Source organism: Cynocephalus volans, chromosome 1 (assembly GCF_027409185.1).
Source record: "Cynocephalus volans isolate mCynVol1 chromosome 1, mCynVol1.pri, whole genome shotgun sequence".
In the NCBI taxonomy this organism is placed as follows: Eukaryota; Metazoa; Chordata; class Mammalia; order Dermoptera; family Cynocephalidae; genus Cynocephalus; species Cynocephalus volans.
The window spans coordinates 221,168,341-221,187,484 of record NC_084460.1 but is presented as its reverse complement, the minus strand read 5'-3'; the positions used below and the strand labels follow the sequence as shown (position 1 = coordinate 221,187,484).

General features: G+C 36.7%; 1 protein-coding gene and 1 pseudogene across 4 annotated transcripts in view; both read right to left on the bottom strand.

Annotated features, from left to right (window-relative positions):
* RIF1 (replication timing regulatory factor 1) overlaps positions 1–19,144 on the bottom strand; it is a 61,781-nt gene that overhangs the window by 38,770 nt on the left and 3,867 nt on the right. For all 4 annotated transcript variants that reach the window (XM_063099590.1, XM_063099604.1, XM_063099607.1 and 1 more), the window contains exons 5-10: positions 17,314–17,441; positions 17,119–17,213; positions 15,744–15,933; positions 14,080–14,172; positions 10,328–10,466; positions 322–473 (exon numbers count right to left, since the gene is read on the bottom strand). In XM_063099590.1, coding sequence (XP_062955660.1) covers positions 322–473; positions 10,328–10,466; positions 14,080–14,172; positions 15,744–15,933; positions 17,119–17,213; positions 17,314–17,441 — 797 coding nt within the window. The remainder of the gene's footprint in view (positions 1–321; positions 474–10,327; positions 10,467–14,079; positions 14,173–15,743; positions 15,934–17,118; positions 17,214–17,313; positions 17,442–19,144) is intronic.
* On the bottom strand, positions 18,507–18,613 carry LOC134365017 (U5 spliceosomal RNA; annotated as a pseudogene).

Sequence of the window (19,144 nt, the reverse complement as noted above, 5' to 3'; positions counted from 1 at the left end):
GATGTTGATTTTACTCTCAATTATATTCTAAACCTTTCAGAAAAAAGTTCCTTTTTAAAATCATAATGCTACTAGGGTAAGAAGAGGTATCTGAGTGTTTGCTGACTGAAAAGGCTTTGGGAGCTCCATTTCAGGCAATTGGTGAATATCCTTTGAAGGTAATAAACTCAAGTTCTGTGACAGGAGCAAAAAAGATCTTTTATATATTGTAGTCTGTTAATCCATAACACAAAAATAACACTAAAAGATTAAACTGGTAAGAATTTAAGAACACATTAATAAAAAAACACAAAGTGCTATAGTCAACACTTGTTACATTACCTGTTCAAAATTAGCAGGAAGATGAGGTCCAAGTCTCATCAGTAAATACCACCAGACTTCTAGCTTTGTTAATGCTAGAGTTTCTGTCCTCACATGAATGGAACTCAAAGGCTGCATTAACAACTTGAGTCTTTTTGCACTACACAGTATATCTTAAAAGAAAATAAACAGTTCAGATTTAAGAGCTAAAGAATAAATTTTAAGAATGAAAAATGCAATAATATCCCCTTTTACAAGAGACTAGATTAAAAAATTAAAAAATAAATCACCAGGCTGTTTGTTCTTACTCTACTAAAACTTTCACTTTGACAAACTAGACCAAAAACACTTAAATAAGGCAATAATATATACAAAAAAGTAATAATTTTTAGATACTATGAACAAGGGGTGAATTTCTCATCGGGGATATCTGGCAAGGTCTTCAATATTTTTGGTTACTACTGGGGGGATGCTACTGGCATCTAGCAGAGACCAGGGATACTGCTAAACTTCCTGCAACACACAGGACAGTCCTCAACAAAATATCCAGCACAAAATGTCAAAATATTGAGATAACACTGTCCTAGCTGCTTTAGCTTTATTACCCCCATTTACCCAAAGAAACGGGGGCGTATTTTTACATTGTGTTAAAAAAAGGCTATAATTCAACAAATCAATTAGTAATTTATTCCAACACACATCACTACTGTTGGGGCCACTGATTATATTTTGAAAGTCTAAATAGATTCGTTTAGATTCAGGTCTATCCTAACTCAATGATGATCAGATTGTTAAAATTCAGCTGAAAACAAAATCCAATTCTTTAAACAAAACACTTACGCCAGATGTGGTGTAACATTTGAGTAGGACTGGGGATACATAAAATTAAGACATACTCTGTGCTCAAGTAACTTGTCAAAAAGACTTGAAAAAGAATTTGAAACATCAGTCAAGCCATGTATTTGGTGGAATGGCATTCATCAATGTTTCTTACAACCACTCTGTCATTTAGCTATTTCAATTAACACTTCTATCAAAAAAAAAAAAAAAAAAAAAAAAATGTCAGTTCACTGTGGTAACAAGTTCTCCAGGCCAGGAAACTTCCTTTTCTGAACTCCTATTCTATACATGAGAGGGACTCCACAATAATATCCGTACAGTAGGTGAGATTACTGTCATGCAATAAACCAGTTTCCTTTATTATAAAATCTGATTTTACTCAGAACAGTGATGGGTGCCCAATTTTTTACTACTTTTTCTACTTCTTAAAAATTTTTTTTACTACTTTTTCTACTACTTTCTGCCATTTAGCCATTCTACCCAATGTGATTTAAATAGAAGCATATGTGAGATTCTTGGAAGGCTCTTTATAGGGTTCTTTCCAGCTGACTTGAGTGGTTCTTTCTGCTCTTCTGCCTTCCCACCTTCTTGTAGTCTGCATCTAGACATATAGAGGATGACAGAATAGCAAGACAGACGTCTAATTCCTTGATGACTTCCTCGATCCATAATACCAGTCATGGACTCTCTAGCTCCAAACTTATTCCAACTACCATAGCATTTCATTTTCTTAAGTCAGTATTTTATGCTTTTATACGCAACCATACATAATTCCAACAGATTTTAGTCCCAAATACTGCCTCATACCACTGGGTTTATAGAATATGCCAAAATACCTGCCAGTTCATAAACCAAAAAATATGAGTGATATTTCAAATAAAATTTGTGCCCCCAAATGTACTTTTACCAGTATTTTTAATAAGTCATTACAGATGACTCTTGAACAATGCAGGGGTTAGGGGAAACAACCCCACCGCACAGCCAGAAAAAAAACTACACGTAACTTTTGATTTCCCCCAAATTAACTACTAATACCCTACTGTTGACTGGAAGCATTCCTGATAATGTAAAGTCGATTAACACATTTTCTGTATGCTATATGTATTATATACTGTATTCTTACAATAAAATGAGAGAAAAGAAAACTACTAAGAAAACCATAAAGAAGATAAAACCATGAGTTCACTTTTTATTGCTAAAACACAATTTCCTGGAGAACAGGGAAGGCAACAAACCAGAGACAGAGTGAGAAACCCAACCTGGCAAAACCCTGCGAGTGACCCTTGGCCCAGCTCTGTTCGGGGGGCGGATGCCCACGAGGCTCCCGCCTGCACCACCAGGCCATTCACCGCCCTGGTGCTGCCTCCATTTTCCCAGGTGCGGGCAGCTCCGCCCGGCTCGGCCATCACTGAGCCTTCCCACTTGCTTGGCCCGACGCGGGGCTTTCCGGAGCCTGCGGGCCGACCTCCCCTCCCACTCCCTCTGCGGTTCTCTGGTGGGGCTGGTGGCAGGGGGCGTCCCCGGCCAGTGTCGGGAGGGCAAGGAAGTATGGGCGGGCCGACTGTCACTCCACCACACCCTGGACTCCGGCCCCCGGTAAACTTCCTGTTACTGGGAGGCAGATACCATCTCTGCGGCCACCAGTTTGGAAAAAAGCCTAACGAATTTTTGGTTGGGAATAGTGTGGTAGGAGAGTTCCCAGGTCCGCTTGAACCTGCCGGAGAGCTGGCAGGTTCGGTCTATGCCGGGGGGGATACAATGGTGAACAAGACCCGAGAAAGATCTACACAGTGCTACAAAGGCACCCAGAGAGACTGGTCATCTGCGCCTAGCAGAAACCTGGTAGACTTCCTGGGCGAGGCGGTGCCGAGCAGGGTCTTGAAGGCCCAGCTGATAGACGAGGGGTGCAGAAGACACGCCCCAGCCCAGCACAGTGCGCACAGAGTGGGGAGACGTGCGGCCAGGGAGGTGGAGACTAGACAGAAACCACACACCCTGTGGGGTCGCCACTGCATGATCTAACAGCCTGGGCCAGAGCACACGGAACGGGGAGAAGTCCTGCACAGGAAGTGAAAGCTCAACAGAGATCACACACCCTGTGGTACGTGATCCACCAGCCCAGCAGAGTCCAAGCTGACCAGAAAGGTGGCTCCCCGGAGAAGCCCAAGACCCGAGGCAACCACACACACAAGGCACTAGAGGCCAACTGAGCAGTCACGGAGGGAGCCATACAAAATTGGCAACCACAGCAATATCCTAGTTAGTCATTAGTCTCAAACCGGTGGACTGTGAAACCCCCTGCCACAATGAATAAACACCAAAAAAAGATACCAGAAATACAAAAAATCAAGAAAGTACACCACCAAAAGTTAATAAATCTCAAACTCTAGATCCTATAGAACAAGAAGCCCTTGAAATGACTGACAAGGAATTTCGAGTGATAATTCTAAGGAAACTGAATGAGATACAAGAAAACTCAGCTAGACATCATGATGAAATGAGGAATAGTATACAGGATCTGAAAGAGGAAATGTACGATGAAATCAATGTCCTGAAAAAAAATGTAGCAGAACTTGCTGAACTGAAGAAGTTATTCAGCGAAATAAAAAACACAACGGAGAGTTTAACCAGCAGGCTTGTCGAAGTTGAAGAGAGAACCTCTGAACTTGAAGATGGGCTGTTTGAAATAACACAAGCAGACAAAAAGAAAGAAAAAAGAATCAAGGACATTGAAGAAAATCTGAGAGAGATATCAGACAACCTTAAGCGATCAAATATCCGAGTCATGGGTATTCCAGAAGGGGAGGAAAATGGAGATTCTATTGAAAACATATTCAACAAAATAGTGGCAGAAAACTTCCCAGGTATAGGAAAAATCACAGATCTCCAGATCCAGGAAGCTCAACGATCTCCAAATGTATTCAACCCAAAAAGACCTTCTCCAAGACATGTCATAGTCAAATTGGCAAAACTCAGAGACAAAGAGAGAATCTTAAAAGCTGCAAGAGAGAAGCGTCAAATCACCTATAAGGGAGCCCCAATCAGGTTAACATCAGACTTTTCATCACAAACCCTAAAAGCTAGAAAGGAATGGGATGATATTTTCAAAATACTAAAAGACAAAGATTGCCAGCCAAGAATACTCTACCCTGCAAGGCTATCCTTCCGAAATGAGGGGCAAATAGTATATTTCTCAGACAAACAAAAACTGCGGGAGTTCACTACCACACGACCACCCTTACAAGAAATCCTCAAGGGAGTACTGGGTTTGGTTCCTGAAAAATAACTACCACTGCCATAAAAATCCAAGAAAAATCTAAACCCACTAGTATAATAAAAATGGCATTCATGAAGAGAAAACAAGCTAACAAAAACACTATCTACAACCTAAGGAACCAACAAACAAAGAAACCAAACAGCAAATCAGAAAGCAAGGAACAAAAGACACCTAAGACAACCAAACAACCAATAAAATGCTAGGAATAAATCAACACTTTTCAATAACAACTCTTAATGTAAAAGGCTTAAATTCCCCAATTAAAAGACACAGACTGGCTGACTGGATCAAAAAGGAGGACCCAACTATATGCTGCCTACAAGAGACCCACCTCACCCATAAAGATTCACACAGACTAAGAGTGAAAGGATGGAAAAAGATTTACCATGCAAACAGAAAAGAAAAACAAGCTGGAGTAGCTATTCTTATATCTGACATAGTAGACTTTAAACTAAAAACCATAAAAAGAGACAATGAGGGACACTACTTAATGATAAAAGGACTGATCCATCAAGAAGACATAACAATCATAAATATGTACGCACCCAATGTTGGAGCAGCCAGATTTATAAAACAAACGCTATTAGACCTAAAGAAGGAAATAGACACCTATACCATAATAGCAGGGGACCTGAACACTCCACTGTCAATATTAGACAGATCATCTAGGCAAAGAATCAGTAGAGAAACACAAGATCTAAACAAGACTCTAGACCAATTGGAATTGGCAGATATCTACAGAACATTCCACCCAACAACCTCAGAATATTCATTCTTCTCAGCAGCACATGGATCATTCTCCAGGATAGATCACATATTAGGTCACAAATCAAGTCTCAATAAATTCAAAAAAATTGCAATTATCCCATGTATCTTCTCAGACCACAATGGATTAAAACTAGAAATTAATAACAAACGAAACTCTGGAAACTATACAAACACATAGAAATTAAACAGCATTCTACTTAATGACATATGGGTCCAAGAAGAAATCAAGGAGGAAATCAAAAAATGTATTGAAACTAATGAAAACAATGATACATCATACCAAAACCTGTGGGATACTGCAAAAGCAGTATTGAGGGGAAAATTTATTGCATTAAACGCTCACTTCAGAAGAATAGAAAGATGGCAAGTGAATAACCTAACACTTCACCTTATAGAACTAGAAAAACAAGAACAATCCAAACCTAAAGTTAGCAGACGGAAAGAAATCATTAAGATCAGAGCAGAACTGAATGAAATTGAAAACCAAAAAACAATTCAAAAGATCAACGAATCAAAAAGTTGGTTTTTGAAAAGATAAATAAAATTGACAAACCATTAGCATGGCTAACAAAAAAAAGAAGAGAGAAGACTCAAATAACAAAAATTAGAAATGAAAAAGGCGATATTACAACTGATTCATCTGAAATACAAGGAATCATTCGAGACTACTATATACAACTATACGCCAACAAATTTGAAAATCTGGAGGAAATGGATAAATTTCTGGACACACACAAGCTCCCAAAACTGAACCGTGAAGACGTAGAAAATTTGAACAGACCAATAACAATAAAGGAGATTGAAGCTGTTATCAGAAGGCTCCCCACAAAGAAAAGCCCAGGACCAGATGGATTCACAGCAGAATTTTACCAAACATTCAAAGAGGAACTGACACCAATTCTCTACAAACTATTCCAAAAGATTGAAATGGACGCAAATCTCCCAAACTCATTCTATGAAGCAAACATCATCCTGATACCAAAACCAGGTAAAGATATAACCAAAAAAGAAAACTACAGGCCAATATCCTTGACGAATATAGATGCAAAAATCCTCACTAAAATACTAGCGAACAGAATACAGCAACACATACGTAAAATTATTCATCATGATCAAGAGGGATTCATCCCAGGGATGTAAGGTTGGTTCAACATATGCAAATCAATAAATGTGATACACCATATTAATAAAGTCAAACACAAGGACCATATGATCATCTCTATAGATGCTGAAAAAGCATTTGATAAAGTTCAGCACTCATTCTTGACAAAGACCCTGTATAAGTTAGGTATAGAGGGAAAGTATCTCAACATAATAAAGGCATATATGCCAAACCCACAGCCAATATCATCCTGAATGGGGAAAAGCTGAAAGTTTTTCCTTTAAGAACAGGAACTAGACAAGGATGCCCACTCTCACCACTCCTATTCAACATAGTGTTGGAAGTACTAGCCAGAGCAATCAGAGAAGAGAAGGAAATAAAGGGCATCCAGATTGGAAAAGATTAAGTCAAACTGTCCCTGTTTGCAGATGACATGATCCTATATATCGAACAGCCTAAAACCTCTACAAAAAAACTGTTGGAATTGATAAATGATTTCAGCACAGTAGCAGGATACAAAATCAACACACAAAAATCAGTAGCATTTCTTTTTTTTTTTTTTTTTTTTGTCGTTTTTCCGTGACCGGCACTCAGCCAGTGAGTGCACCGGTCAGTCCTATATAGGATCCGAACCCGCGGCGGGAGCGTCGCCGTGCTCCCAGCGCAGCACTCTACCAAGTGCGCCACGGGCTCGGCCCCAAATCAGTAGCATTTCTTTTCTCCAACAGTGAACATGCAGAACGAGAAATCAAGAAAGCCTGCCCATTCACAATAGCCACCAAAAAAATAAAATACTTAGGAATTGAGTTAACCGAGGAGGTGAAAAATCTCTATAATGAGAACTACAAACCACTGCTGAGAGAAATTAGAGAGGATACAAGAAGATGGAAAGATATCCCATGCTCTTGGATTGGAAGAATCAACATAGTGAAAATGTCCATACTACCCAAAGTGATATACAAATTCAATGCAATCCCCATCAAAATTCCAAAGACATTTTTCTCAGAAATGGAAAAAACTATTCAGACATTTATATGGAACAATAAAAGACCACGCACAGCCAAAGCAATGCTCAGCAAAAAAAATAAAGCTGGAGGCATAACACTACCTGACTTTAAGCTATACTACAAAGCTATAATAACCAAAACAGTATGGTACTGGCATAAAAACAGACACTGACCAATGGAATAGAATAGAGAATCCAGAAATCAACCCACACACTTACTGCCATCTGATCTTTGACAAAGGCACCAAGCCTATTCACTGGCGAAGGGACTGCCTCTTCAGCAAATGGTGCTGGGATAACTGGATATCCATATGCAGGAGAATGAAACTAGACCCATACCTCTCACCACATACTAAAATCAACTCAAAATGGATTAAGGATTTAAATATACACCCTGAAACAATAAAACTTCTTAAAGAAAACATAGGGGAAACACTTCAGGAAATAGGACTGGGCACAGACTTCATGAATACGACCCCAAAAGCACGGGCAACCAAAGGAAAAATAAACAAATGGGATTATATCAAACTAAAAAGCTTCTGCACAGCAAAAGAAACAATTAAAAGAGTTAAAAGACAACCAACAGAGTGGGAGAAAATATTTGCAAAATATACATCTGACAAAGGATTAATATCCAGAATATATAAGGAACTCAAACAACTTTACAAGAAGAAAACAAGCAACCCAATTAAAAAATGGGCAAAAGAGCTAAGTAGGCATTTCTCTAAGGAAGATATACAAATGGCCAACAGACATATGAAAAAATGCTCAACATCACTCAGCATCCGGGAAATGCAAATCAAAACCACACTGAGATACCATCTAACCCCAGTTAGGATGGCTAAAATCCAAAAGACTATGAACGATAAATGCTGGCGAGGCTGTGGAGAAAAAGGAACTCTCATACATTGTTGGTGGGACTGCAAAATGGTGCAGCCTCTATGGAAAATGGTATGGAGGTTCCTCAAACAATTGCAGATAGATCTACCATACGACCCAGCTATCCCACTGTTGGGAATATACCCAGAGGAATGGAAATCATCAAGATGAAGGTATACCTGTTCCCCAATGTTCATTGCAGCACTCTTTACAACAGGCAAGAGTTGGAACCAGCCCAAATGTCCATCATCGGATGATTGGGTACGGAAAATGTGGTACATCTACACAATGGAATACTACTCAGCTATAAAAACGAATGAAATACTGCCATTTGCAACAACATGGATGGACCTTGACAGAATTATATTAAGTGAAACAAGTCAGGCACAGAAAGAGAAATACCACATGTTCTCACTTATTGGTGGGAGCTAAAAATTAATGTATAAATTCACACACACACACACACACACACACACACACACACACACACACACGGGGGGGAGGGGAAGATATAACAACCACATTTGAAGTTGATACGACAAGCAAACAGAAAGGACATTGTTTGGGGGGGGGAGGGAGAAGGGAGGGAGGTTTTGGTGATGGGGAGCAATAATCAGCCACAATGTATATCGACAAAATAAAATTTAAAAAATAAATAAATAAATAAATAAATAATAAAACACAATTTCTTGGAGGGAACTGCTCGCACGAAGATGGAATCACGTGGCATTTTAAAATGTATAGTTGCAACACTTGAGCTCACCTTAATAGCAACAGGAGGTGGCTATGAAATTACAGTAGTACAGTACGTACTAGTTAATTTTACGCAGTAATGATTTAATACTGCATCTTTGTTTACATTTCTCTGAACTGTAAATGGCACCACGTGCAGTCTGTGTTGGTGTGCCTAAGTTTTGACAAGTTTTAACTTTTTATAATAGATTTGTGTATATTTGATGGTAATAGATAAGACTAGTAAAATCTACATATATTTTATGCATTCATAACATACCTAACTATTTCTTAATTTTCATTATTTCTGGGCTATAGGGTTTGTTTTTCCAAATTGTTGCAAATCTCAAAAAAAATTTCCAATACATTTATTGGAAACAATCCATGTATAAGTGGACCCTTTTATTTCAAACCAGTGCTGTTCAAGGATGAACTGTATAGTTAATGCAAATAATCACCTTATAAAACACATTAAAAAGGGGGAGAAAATAGATTAATGGTCTTTGGGATTTTTTTTTTCTTTTCTTTTTCTTGGCAGCTGGCCAGCCAATACGGGGACTGAATCCTTGAACCCTGAACCTTGATGTTACTAGCACCACGCTCTAACCAACTAAACTAACTGGCCAGCCTTATTAATTAATGGTCTTTGCCAGGAAAAAATATAATATGAAATTAAAATTACTTAGATGATCTTGTAAGCATAATGTATTGATTAAATCTACCCAGTTGTTAAGTACATACTAACTTACTTTTGAGCTAAACACTCTTCATCATAAATACATATCAAACAACTTCACTGGATAATAGGAGGATATGGTTAAGGTAATTAAAATGAATCACTTTCATATATTAGTGTTAACCCCCTATTAGGTACTTTTCTAGAGATCTTGGAAAAAAAAAAAAAAAAGTTACCAGCACTGATATTATTATTCCTTGCTAATCACAATTATTTACTATTATCTACTGGCTATGTGACCTGGGGTAAATTACTTAAATCTCCCTAAACTAAGTAATAATACTTAAATCTCAGGTCTATTGTGATTAAATAAAATGTGCATAAAGAACTCAACTTTGTGCTTACAACATACAAGGTACTTCAAAAAATTTGTGGAAAATTGAACTAAAAGACAGTATGAATCTTTACATGAAATTTTTGAGGACCTACTGTGCACAGTAAGAAAGCCACAAATGATATTTTTCACTGTTTAGCTTTTTTAGACAACTTAAGACAAATTTTATATTTGTGATTTTCAATGTCTAGCCTTTGAATTCTATCTAGCTACAAATTTATTCCTGCTCCCTTAAAATAAAATTCAGTGATAACTAAGTTTCAATATAAAGTCTAAAGAATCAGAAAAACTTCATTTTTTATCTAAGTAAAATGAATTCATAGAAAATCAAACGTTTTAAATTATTTATTTACCTGGATTTAAAGCAAAATTATCTATTAAACTCTTCCAAGCAATGAAAGCTATTTTTTTAATCATGGGTGCTCCACTACGAAACCCCAGTTCTTCCAGCTGTAATAGAGAATTGATGAAACTCCCACTTCGATGCAAGGTCTAAAAAATGGAAAAAATCATAGTTATTTAAATGTATGAAATGAAATATAGGCACTATTATCATTCATTTATCTATTCATTCACTGAATATATGCTCTTGGAAGTTCATAAGGAGATAAAAGGCAAACTGCCAACAAAATGTAAAAAGATGTGTTAAGCGTTTTAAGATAGGTAAAAGTCTTAGGAATTTAAATATAAGAAAAAAATGAATTCTGTATATACATTCAAAATTCAAGAACACAAAACATAATAATGCTCAATGAAGTAGATTATGCATTAACACAGAACTCTTCTAAAAGATTAGAGAAAATTTAGTAGGTAGATAAATCCCTAATTTTATCAAGGTAATACCAAGGAAAATATGTATCTATATGAAAAAAATCTAATCAATATTAGAGAAAAAACAACCCTGAAATTAATAAAACAACTTTTTCAAACAGCCTGAAATAGAAAAGGAAAATTGGTTAAGGAAAGATATAATTTTATAAATGAGAAAGAAATGTAGAAAATGGAAATATCTCTTAATGATAAAAATGAGATGAAAATCAGGAAAACTGGACCACTTCTAAAATACTTCCAAATATTATATATATTCAAATGGAGATAATATCAAACGAAAAGGAAAATAAAGTGCAAATGGATAAATGATATCAAACGAAAAGGAAAATAAAGTGCAAATGGATAAATGATAAAAAATGCATAACAAAATTACATAAACCTTAACAGTCCTAAGCGGCTATAAACCACATATAAGCTTAATAGTGTAAACAGTAACAACAACAAAATAACTGGCTTAGCAAATCACAAAGAATTCACAAGAAAACTACTAGAGCTAATGAATTCAACAAGGTTGCACAGAACAAGATCAACACATGAAAAGCAGCTGTGTTTCTACACACCAGCAATGAACAACCTGAAAAGGAAATTAGAAAAGCAATTCTATTTATATATATATAGTACCTAAAAGAATTAAATACTCAGGAATACATCTAGCCAAAGTGGTGAAAGATCTGTATGATGAAAACTACAAAGCATTGCTGAAAGAAATTAAAGATCTAAACAAATGGAAAAACAGCCACGTTCATGGATATGGAAGACTTAACACTGTTAAAATGTCAACTATGCAACACAATCTACAGATTCAATGCAATCCCTACCAAGATTCCAAATAGCCTTTTTTTTTTCACAGATATAGAAAAGTTGATCCTCAAAGTCATATGGAATTGCCAAGAGCCTCATATAGCCAAAACAACCTTGAAAAAGAATAAAATTGGAGGACTCACACTTATTGACTTCCAAACTTACTACAGAACTACAATAATTAACACGTATGGTAATGAATAGAATATTGAGCCCAGAAATAAATCCCATACCTATGTCCAAATGACTTGACAAGGGTGCTACAACCATTCAACAGGAAAACAGTCTCTTTAACAAATGGTTCTGGGAAAACTGAACAACCACAAGAAAAAGAAGGTAGATGTTTACCTTACACCATATCCAAAATTTAACTCAAAATGGTTCAAAAATCTAAACTCAAGAACTATAAAACTCTTAAAAATATATTGTACTTTATCAAAATCAAAACTTTTACGGCCGGACCATGGCTCACTTGGGAGAGTGTGATGCTGATAACACCAAGGCCACGGGCTCAGATCCCTACATAGGGATGGCTGGTTAACTCACTTGGGAGAGCGTGATGTTGACAAACCAAGTCAAAGGTTAAGATCCCCTTACCAGTCATCTTTTTATTAAAAAAAAGAAAAAGAAAAAGAAAAGAAAAGAAATCAAAACTTTTGTGCAAAGGATACCATCACGAAAACAAAAAGGTAACCTACAGAATGGAATATTTGTAAATTAAAACCACTTTGAGATCCCACTTCACATCCACTATAATGGCTATGATCAAAAAAGTGGGAAATAAAGGGAGATAGGAAGGATCCCGAGAAATTGGAACCCTAGTATGTTACTGGTGGGAACGTAAAATGGTGCAGCTTCTGTTGAAAAAATTTGGTGATTTCTCAAAAGTTAAGCATAGAATTACCATATGACCCAGCATTCCACTTTTAGGTATATATCCAAAAAACTGAAAGCTGGGACTCCAACAGGTCTTTATATACCAATATTTACAGCAGCATTATTCACAACTGCCAAAAACCCAAATTTCTATCAACAGATGAACAGATAAACAGAATGTGGCATATACATACAATGGAGTATTTTTTTTTTTTTTTTTTTTTTTAAAAGATGACCGGTAAGGGGATCTCAACCCTTGGCTTGGTGTTGTCAGCACCACGCTCAGCCAGTGAGCGAACCGGCCATCCCCATATAGGATCCGAACCCCTGGCCCTGGCGTTATCAGCACCACACTCTCCCAAGTGAGCCACAGGCCGGCCCTATTCATTCCTAAGAAAGGAATTAAATTTTAATATCTGCTACAACATGGATGAATTCTGAAAACATGATTAATGAAATATGTCAAAGGATGGTAAATTTTTTATGACTCCACTAATATGAGGTACCTAGAATAAGCAAATTAATAAAGACAGAAAGTAGAATAGAGATTACTAGGAGCTGGGGGGTAAGAAGAGTAGGAGTTATTGCTTAATGCGTACAGTTTTTTGTTGGGGGTAATGAAAATGTTTTGGGTATAAATAGTGATGTTTACACAATATTGTGAATGTACTTAATGCCACTGAACTATACACTTAGGAATGGTTAAACCACTTATGTTTATTTACCGCATAAAAAAGTACAACCCACCCTAAAAAAACTGGCTTAGATAATGACTTAACATACATACAATTGATTCTAATTACTTTCTATAGTTAAGTTCTATGGTTGCCTCAAACACTAAATTAGCAAATACTGAGCCATCGCTCCTATGGGAAATACAGGGTTAAGTTTGAGTCTCTGGTCATAATGCTTTTGTCAGCTGTTCAACATATAACCTTGCTTTATGTTTTTTAAAAATGCCTTATTTTATATTGTTGATTCCCTAACATTAAACTAATGGCCAACAAATGCCTAAACAAAGCTTATTTAACATACATTTTTCTCCATAGGTCACATCACAGCCTTTCTACACTTAGAAACACTAACTAGACAGCACTTAACCCTACACTTGGGGGACATTTTAAGCAGTGGAATCACCAAGAAAAGCCCCAAAAATATGAAAAACGTGGCACTAAATGGACCACGAAAAGAACGCTTGTTTAAAGTACGAGAGCTAAAAACAAAAAGGCTAAGTGTAACACTGCTTAAACTCAGCTCGGAACATCTGTTGGGGACTCAAATTCTCTGCCATTCTGGGTGTCTACAAATGACAGCAAAAGCAACACAAGTACTGATTTCAGGTTTACAAATAAATTTTAGTGAGCAGGCAAATTTGCAAACCAGGCATGTATGAACAATAAGGATCAACTGTACTAAGGAAGAGTAAAGAAACGAAAGACTCCAGGTGCTGGCTGGTTAGCTCATTTGGTTACAGCATGGTGCTGATAACGTCAAGGTTCAGAGCTCTATCTCTGTACCAGCCAGACACCCTCACCCCCCCCCCCAAAAGAAAGGGTCTGGAGTGTAAAAATTGTGGAGCATTAACTGTGTCACTTACCTTTCCAAGAAGTTTGACAAACAAAGGCCATAATTTCAAGACATAAGTCTCATTTTTACTCATAAATAGCTTTTGGAGTTCCGAGATCAATTTCTGCAAACAAAAGCAAAAATACTTACCAAAAAAATATCCAGTATCGAAGAAATAATTTTCAAAAACTGATTCTCTCAGCCAAAATCCAAAACACTCCACCCCCCGCCAACATCCAAAGACAAACTCTAAAGCATTATAGCAAATCTAAAAGTTTTACAATGAATATTCAAACAAACAACTAGATTCTACCATCAACATTTTACTGTTTGTCTTATCACATATCTGGCCACCCTACCATCCAGCTTATTTTTTCTATCAATATACTTTTCTCTAAAAATTTGGGCATGCACATCATTAACTAGAGTTCAAATGATAACATATTAAACTTTGCACACTATTAAAACCATAAATTATTAATAGCTTCATAGACAACAGACACCTGAGAAAATTTTAGTTCAAATTTATAAAGAATTTTATATATGCTATTAAAAGTGAGTGAATTTATCAGAATGAAACAATTCACAAAGATATTGAAGTTACTTTATTACATGCTAAACATTACCAAGAGGCCTCCTGAATTTTAAAAAATAAACGAAATCCCAGGTTTTAGAATCTGGAAGGCTCCCCTACTGCCTGGATTACTGCAGTACCCTCTAGCTGGTCTCTCTGTTCCTACTCAACCACCTACCCTACAGTCTACTCTCAACACAGCCAGAGTGATCCTTTGAAACCCAAGTTAATACATCACTCCTAGGCTCAAAACCTTCAAGGACGGATTTTCATATAACTCAGAGCAAAAACCAAGGTCCTTTGTGATTTGGTCCTCTGTTCCTCTGACATCACCTCCCACTCCTCTCATCCACATTCACTCCACTGCTGTCACACTGCCCACAGTGTTCCCTCAACACCAAGCAGGTACACAAACCATAAGAGGAAGGCCTTTTGCTCTCACTGGTTCTCCTGCCTGGAATGAGCTTATCTCACATCATTCACATGGCTAACTCTAGTACTGCTTTCAAATCACTGTTCAAATGTCCTTTTCTTTTACCTTCTCTGACCACCTCACCATTCCTCTCTGACGGCACTCTCTATCCAGTCCCTGCTTTTCTCTATAGCACGCGTCACTTAGTACACTATAAACTTTCTTTCTCCACTAGAAACTAAGCTCCAAAAGCCCCTTTTGTTCACTATACTAACAATGCCTAACAATGCACTGCACAGAACAGTTGCCCGATCAATGTTACAAGAATAAAGCCTGGAAAACTTAAAATCTGAGGCAAGTAACAACTAGAAAATTGTACAAACCAGATAAGTTTGTGCATTAAATTTATATCTATTTGGATAACACAGTTAATGCTCTCCTCCCTTTTTCAGAAATACAATCTCTTTCTATTCACCATTCATTGGGGATGGGGTAAAATGCCTAGATGGTAGTAACAATAAAAGGACAGATTTCTTTACTGTTATGTATGAGCAATATACCTACACTAATTTAAGCAACTCTTTATGTTTTAATTCAAAGCTAAACTCCAGATCATAGTGCAATTATACCAATGAGTCCAGAAAGTATTTTAAACTTAGTGCGGAACTTTCTAATGCAATATCCAGAAAATCCTTACATGAATACTTACAGTAGTCATAAGTTGCTCTGTAATAGATGCTATTTCTTGTTGTTTCTGAAGCAACAATGGCATTCCCATCTCTAGAGCAGTCGCTCCCCGCAAATGTACCTTCTGTGCTGAATGAACCACTAAAGGTATGACTAGTTTTGCCCACCTCACTGACTCTTCTCCCATCTGAATTGGGGTTTGCTCAATTAGCCTATATTAGAGATATCAAAAAATAAATTAGCTTGACCTCACTTTTTAAGCATAACCTACCAGAAAAATAAGGAACACACATAAATACACACGGTATAACCAATCTGTCACAGAATACTATATATACATAAACATATATATACATGAGAAGTCTAATTTTTGCTTGCTAATTTTGTACATTTCTTTATTGTTTTTATTTTTAAATATGGAGGACACCTTATCTCAACTTCAGACCAAAAAAAATTTTAAATACAGCTGTCTCTAGGTATCCGTTGTGGACTGGTTTCAGGACCTCCCAAGATACCAAAATCTGCAGATGCTCAAGTTCCTAGTATAAAATGGCACAGTATTTGCATATAATCTACATGCATTCTCCCGTATGCTTTAAATTATCTCTCGATTACTTATTATACCTAATACAAGGCAAATGCTATGTAAACAGCAGTTATACCCTACTGCTTAGGGAATAATGACAAGAAAAACAACTTTGTACATGTTTAGTACCGATGCAATTTTTGGGGGGGGAATTATTTTTAGTCCACGGTTGGTTGAATCTGCAGATGCACAACAAAGGGCCAAATGTACTAATTCATTATACTATTAAATTCAACAATCTTATAGAAGACAGCCAGAGAACTGTGATAAAATCTGAGTATCCATCACAGCATCAGAATATAAGGAGTTAAAGAAAATAGCTCAATGACCAAAGAAAATTTTAAAGAATGAAAAACAAGGGAAAACAGAAATCATGTCAGAGTTTTAAAGCATTAGCATGTCTGTTAAAGAGCAAGGATGAGAAGAGGGATATTTCTGTTCCTTGAAACACACTATGACTGCCTTCCTAAAAATCCCATCCCCTATATCCCACTTATGAGTATTACACTATTTTTTAAACCCTTGCAAAAGCATTAACAGATAATTTTTTAAACCAAAATTGTGTTATTGGCAGGACCATAACCAGTACTTAACTTTTAAGACTATCTCAATAACAATAAGCAAATGTATTAACTTATACACATCTACATCATCTTCTTCCTGTTACCTTTTTTTCTTGAGTCTTTCAGTCTACAAGACATTCCCTTCTTTCAATGTCTATCTCATTTAAATCCCAAAAGTCCACTCCTTGAAGTAAATTCTAAATTTACTGAAATGATTCTTCCAAACTGCAGAGCATCCAAATGCATACCTTATGATAACATTTATTGCTTCAAAATCAACAATGGCAGAATGCATCTCTCCTTTATTAAATACTATTTCTAATGAATCAATTATACTGGACACCTAAAAGACAGAACACAAATCAAAATTAACACAAATCAAATAAGCCTGAATTCTTTTTATTAGCATATAGTTAAGAAGACAAATATAAAACTATACTCACCACTTTGCCAACAACTTCAGTGGGAAACGTCTGCTTCGATATAACCCAGAGTGCCCTGGTACGTACATTTTTGTCTGAACTCTTAACAATATCATTCAGTTTTGAAAGCAGTTCTTGAATATTTGCCTCTGAAAAACAAGCAGTTTAATTTTAATTATGTGAAATAGTTTACACCCCCCCCCCTTTTTTTTTTCTAAAGATGACTGGTAAAGGGATCTTAACCCTTGACTTGGCATTGTCAGCACCACGCTCAGCTAGTGAGCGAACCGGCCATCCCTATATGGGATCCGAACCGGGGCCTTGGTGTTATCAGCACCACACTCTCCCGAGTGAGCCACGGGCCAGCCCTAGTTTACACCCTTTAAAATCTCAAATTAGGGGCCGGCCCGTGGCTCACTCGGGAGAGTGCGGTGCTGATAACACCAAGGCCGTGGGTTCAGATCCTATATAGGGATGGCCGGTTGGCTCACTGGCTGAGTGAGGTGTTGACAACACCAAGCCAAGGGTTGAGATCCCCTTACCGGTCATCTTTTAAAAAAAAATAAAATCTCAAATTAAAAGTAGACAAAAAGAAACATACTCTTCAAAAACTTAAATGTACATCCAGAGAGAAGTATCAGAGAACCACTGATGAAATGAAACTTCTTCCCCAAACACAAATTTCAGATCAGAGGGGAAAGCATATTCAGAGAAAAATACCTAGTAGACTCCAAACCAGATATTCTGTGCAACTGAAATAACTGTATTATGGTCAACACTGGGACCAAAAAACAAAAACAAATAAAAAAAAGTATAGGTATCACCAACAGATTTGAATATACAAGAAAATTTTTGTCAACAATGTTATAAATTCTCAATCTCTGCTCCAAAAAGAACTCCTATGTTAGACTGCTAACACTTAAAGAACTTTTCCCTCAGAACAAAACATGTTAACCACTTTCTGACATCCATATATATTCTATTCCTAATTTCCCCTCTTTAAACATCACCTCGAGTTTCCCTTACAATGGCAAACTACTAACTACAAAGCAACAAACAGTTCAGACTACTTGAAAACATGGAAAGCATCAGGTTCCATGCTTTCATTACCATCTTTAGTTCCAAATAATCCCACATTTACAACTATGTAAAAGAACTTTACAATTCAGCATGTTCTTTAGTGCATATGCCTAAATGAAAGTTTCCATTTTTATAGCCATTATGTATAAATAACCTTATTTTTTATTTTTATTGTTCCTCTCCATGGATATCTTTAGTAAAAGAGGAAAGATTTACATGATCTGAACAGAAACCAGAGTAAATTTTTTCTTAAGAACCAACTTTTATTGCCTACATGGTGTTTCACAATTTTGGGGGGGTGGAGAGGGTGGCTGGCTCATATGGGGGTTCAAGCCCAACTTGACCTTGGTGTTATAACTTTTTTTTTTTCCAACGTACACGTTCCTGTGATACAATTTGTTGTTTCAATACATGCTCACAGGGCTGGCTAGTTAGCTCAATTCAGTAGAGCACAGCTTTATAACCCCTAGGTCATGGGTTCAGATCCCAGGAGTGGCCAACTACCCAAAACAAACAAAACACCCCCATGCATATTATGTATAAAGATCTGTATAATGATCTAATCAGAAGAGTTAGCATATCTATCACCTAAACATGTATCATTTCCAGTCTTATTTTTTAGAGAAAATTTTATAGTATCAAAGTTAAAGCTATATCAAGATGATAATAATCCAAACATTATTTCTTTCTTAAAAGCAAATTCTGAACTACGAGTAATGAAACTAATCCAGAGGTAACAGTACTTTTAACAGCATCCAATTATTTATACGAG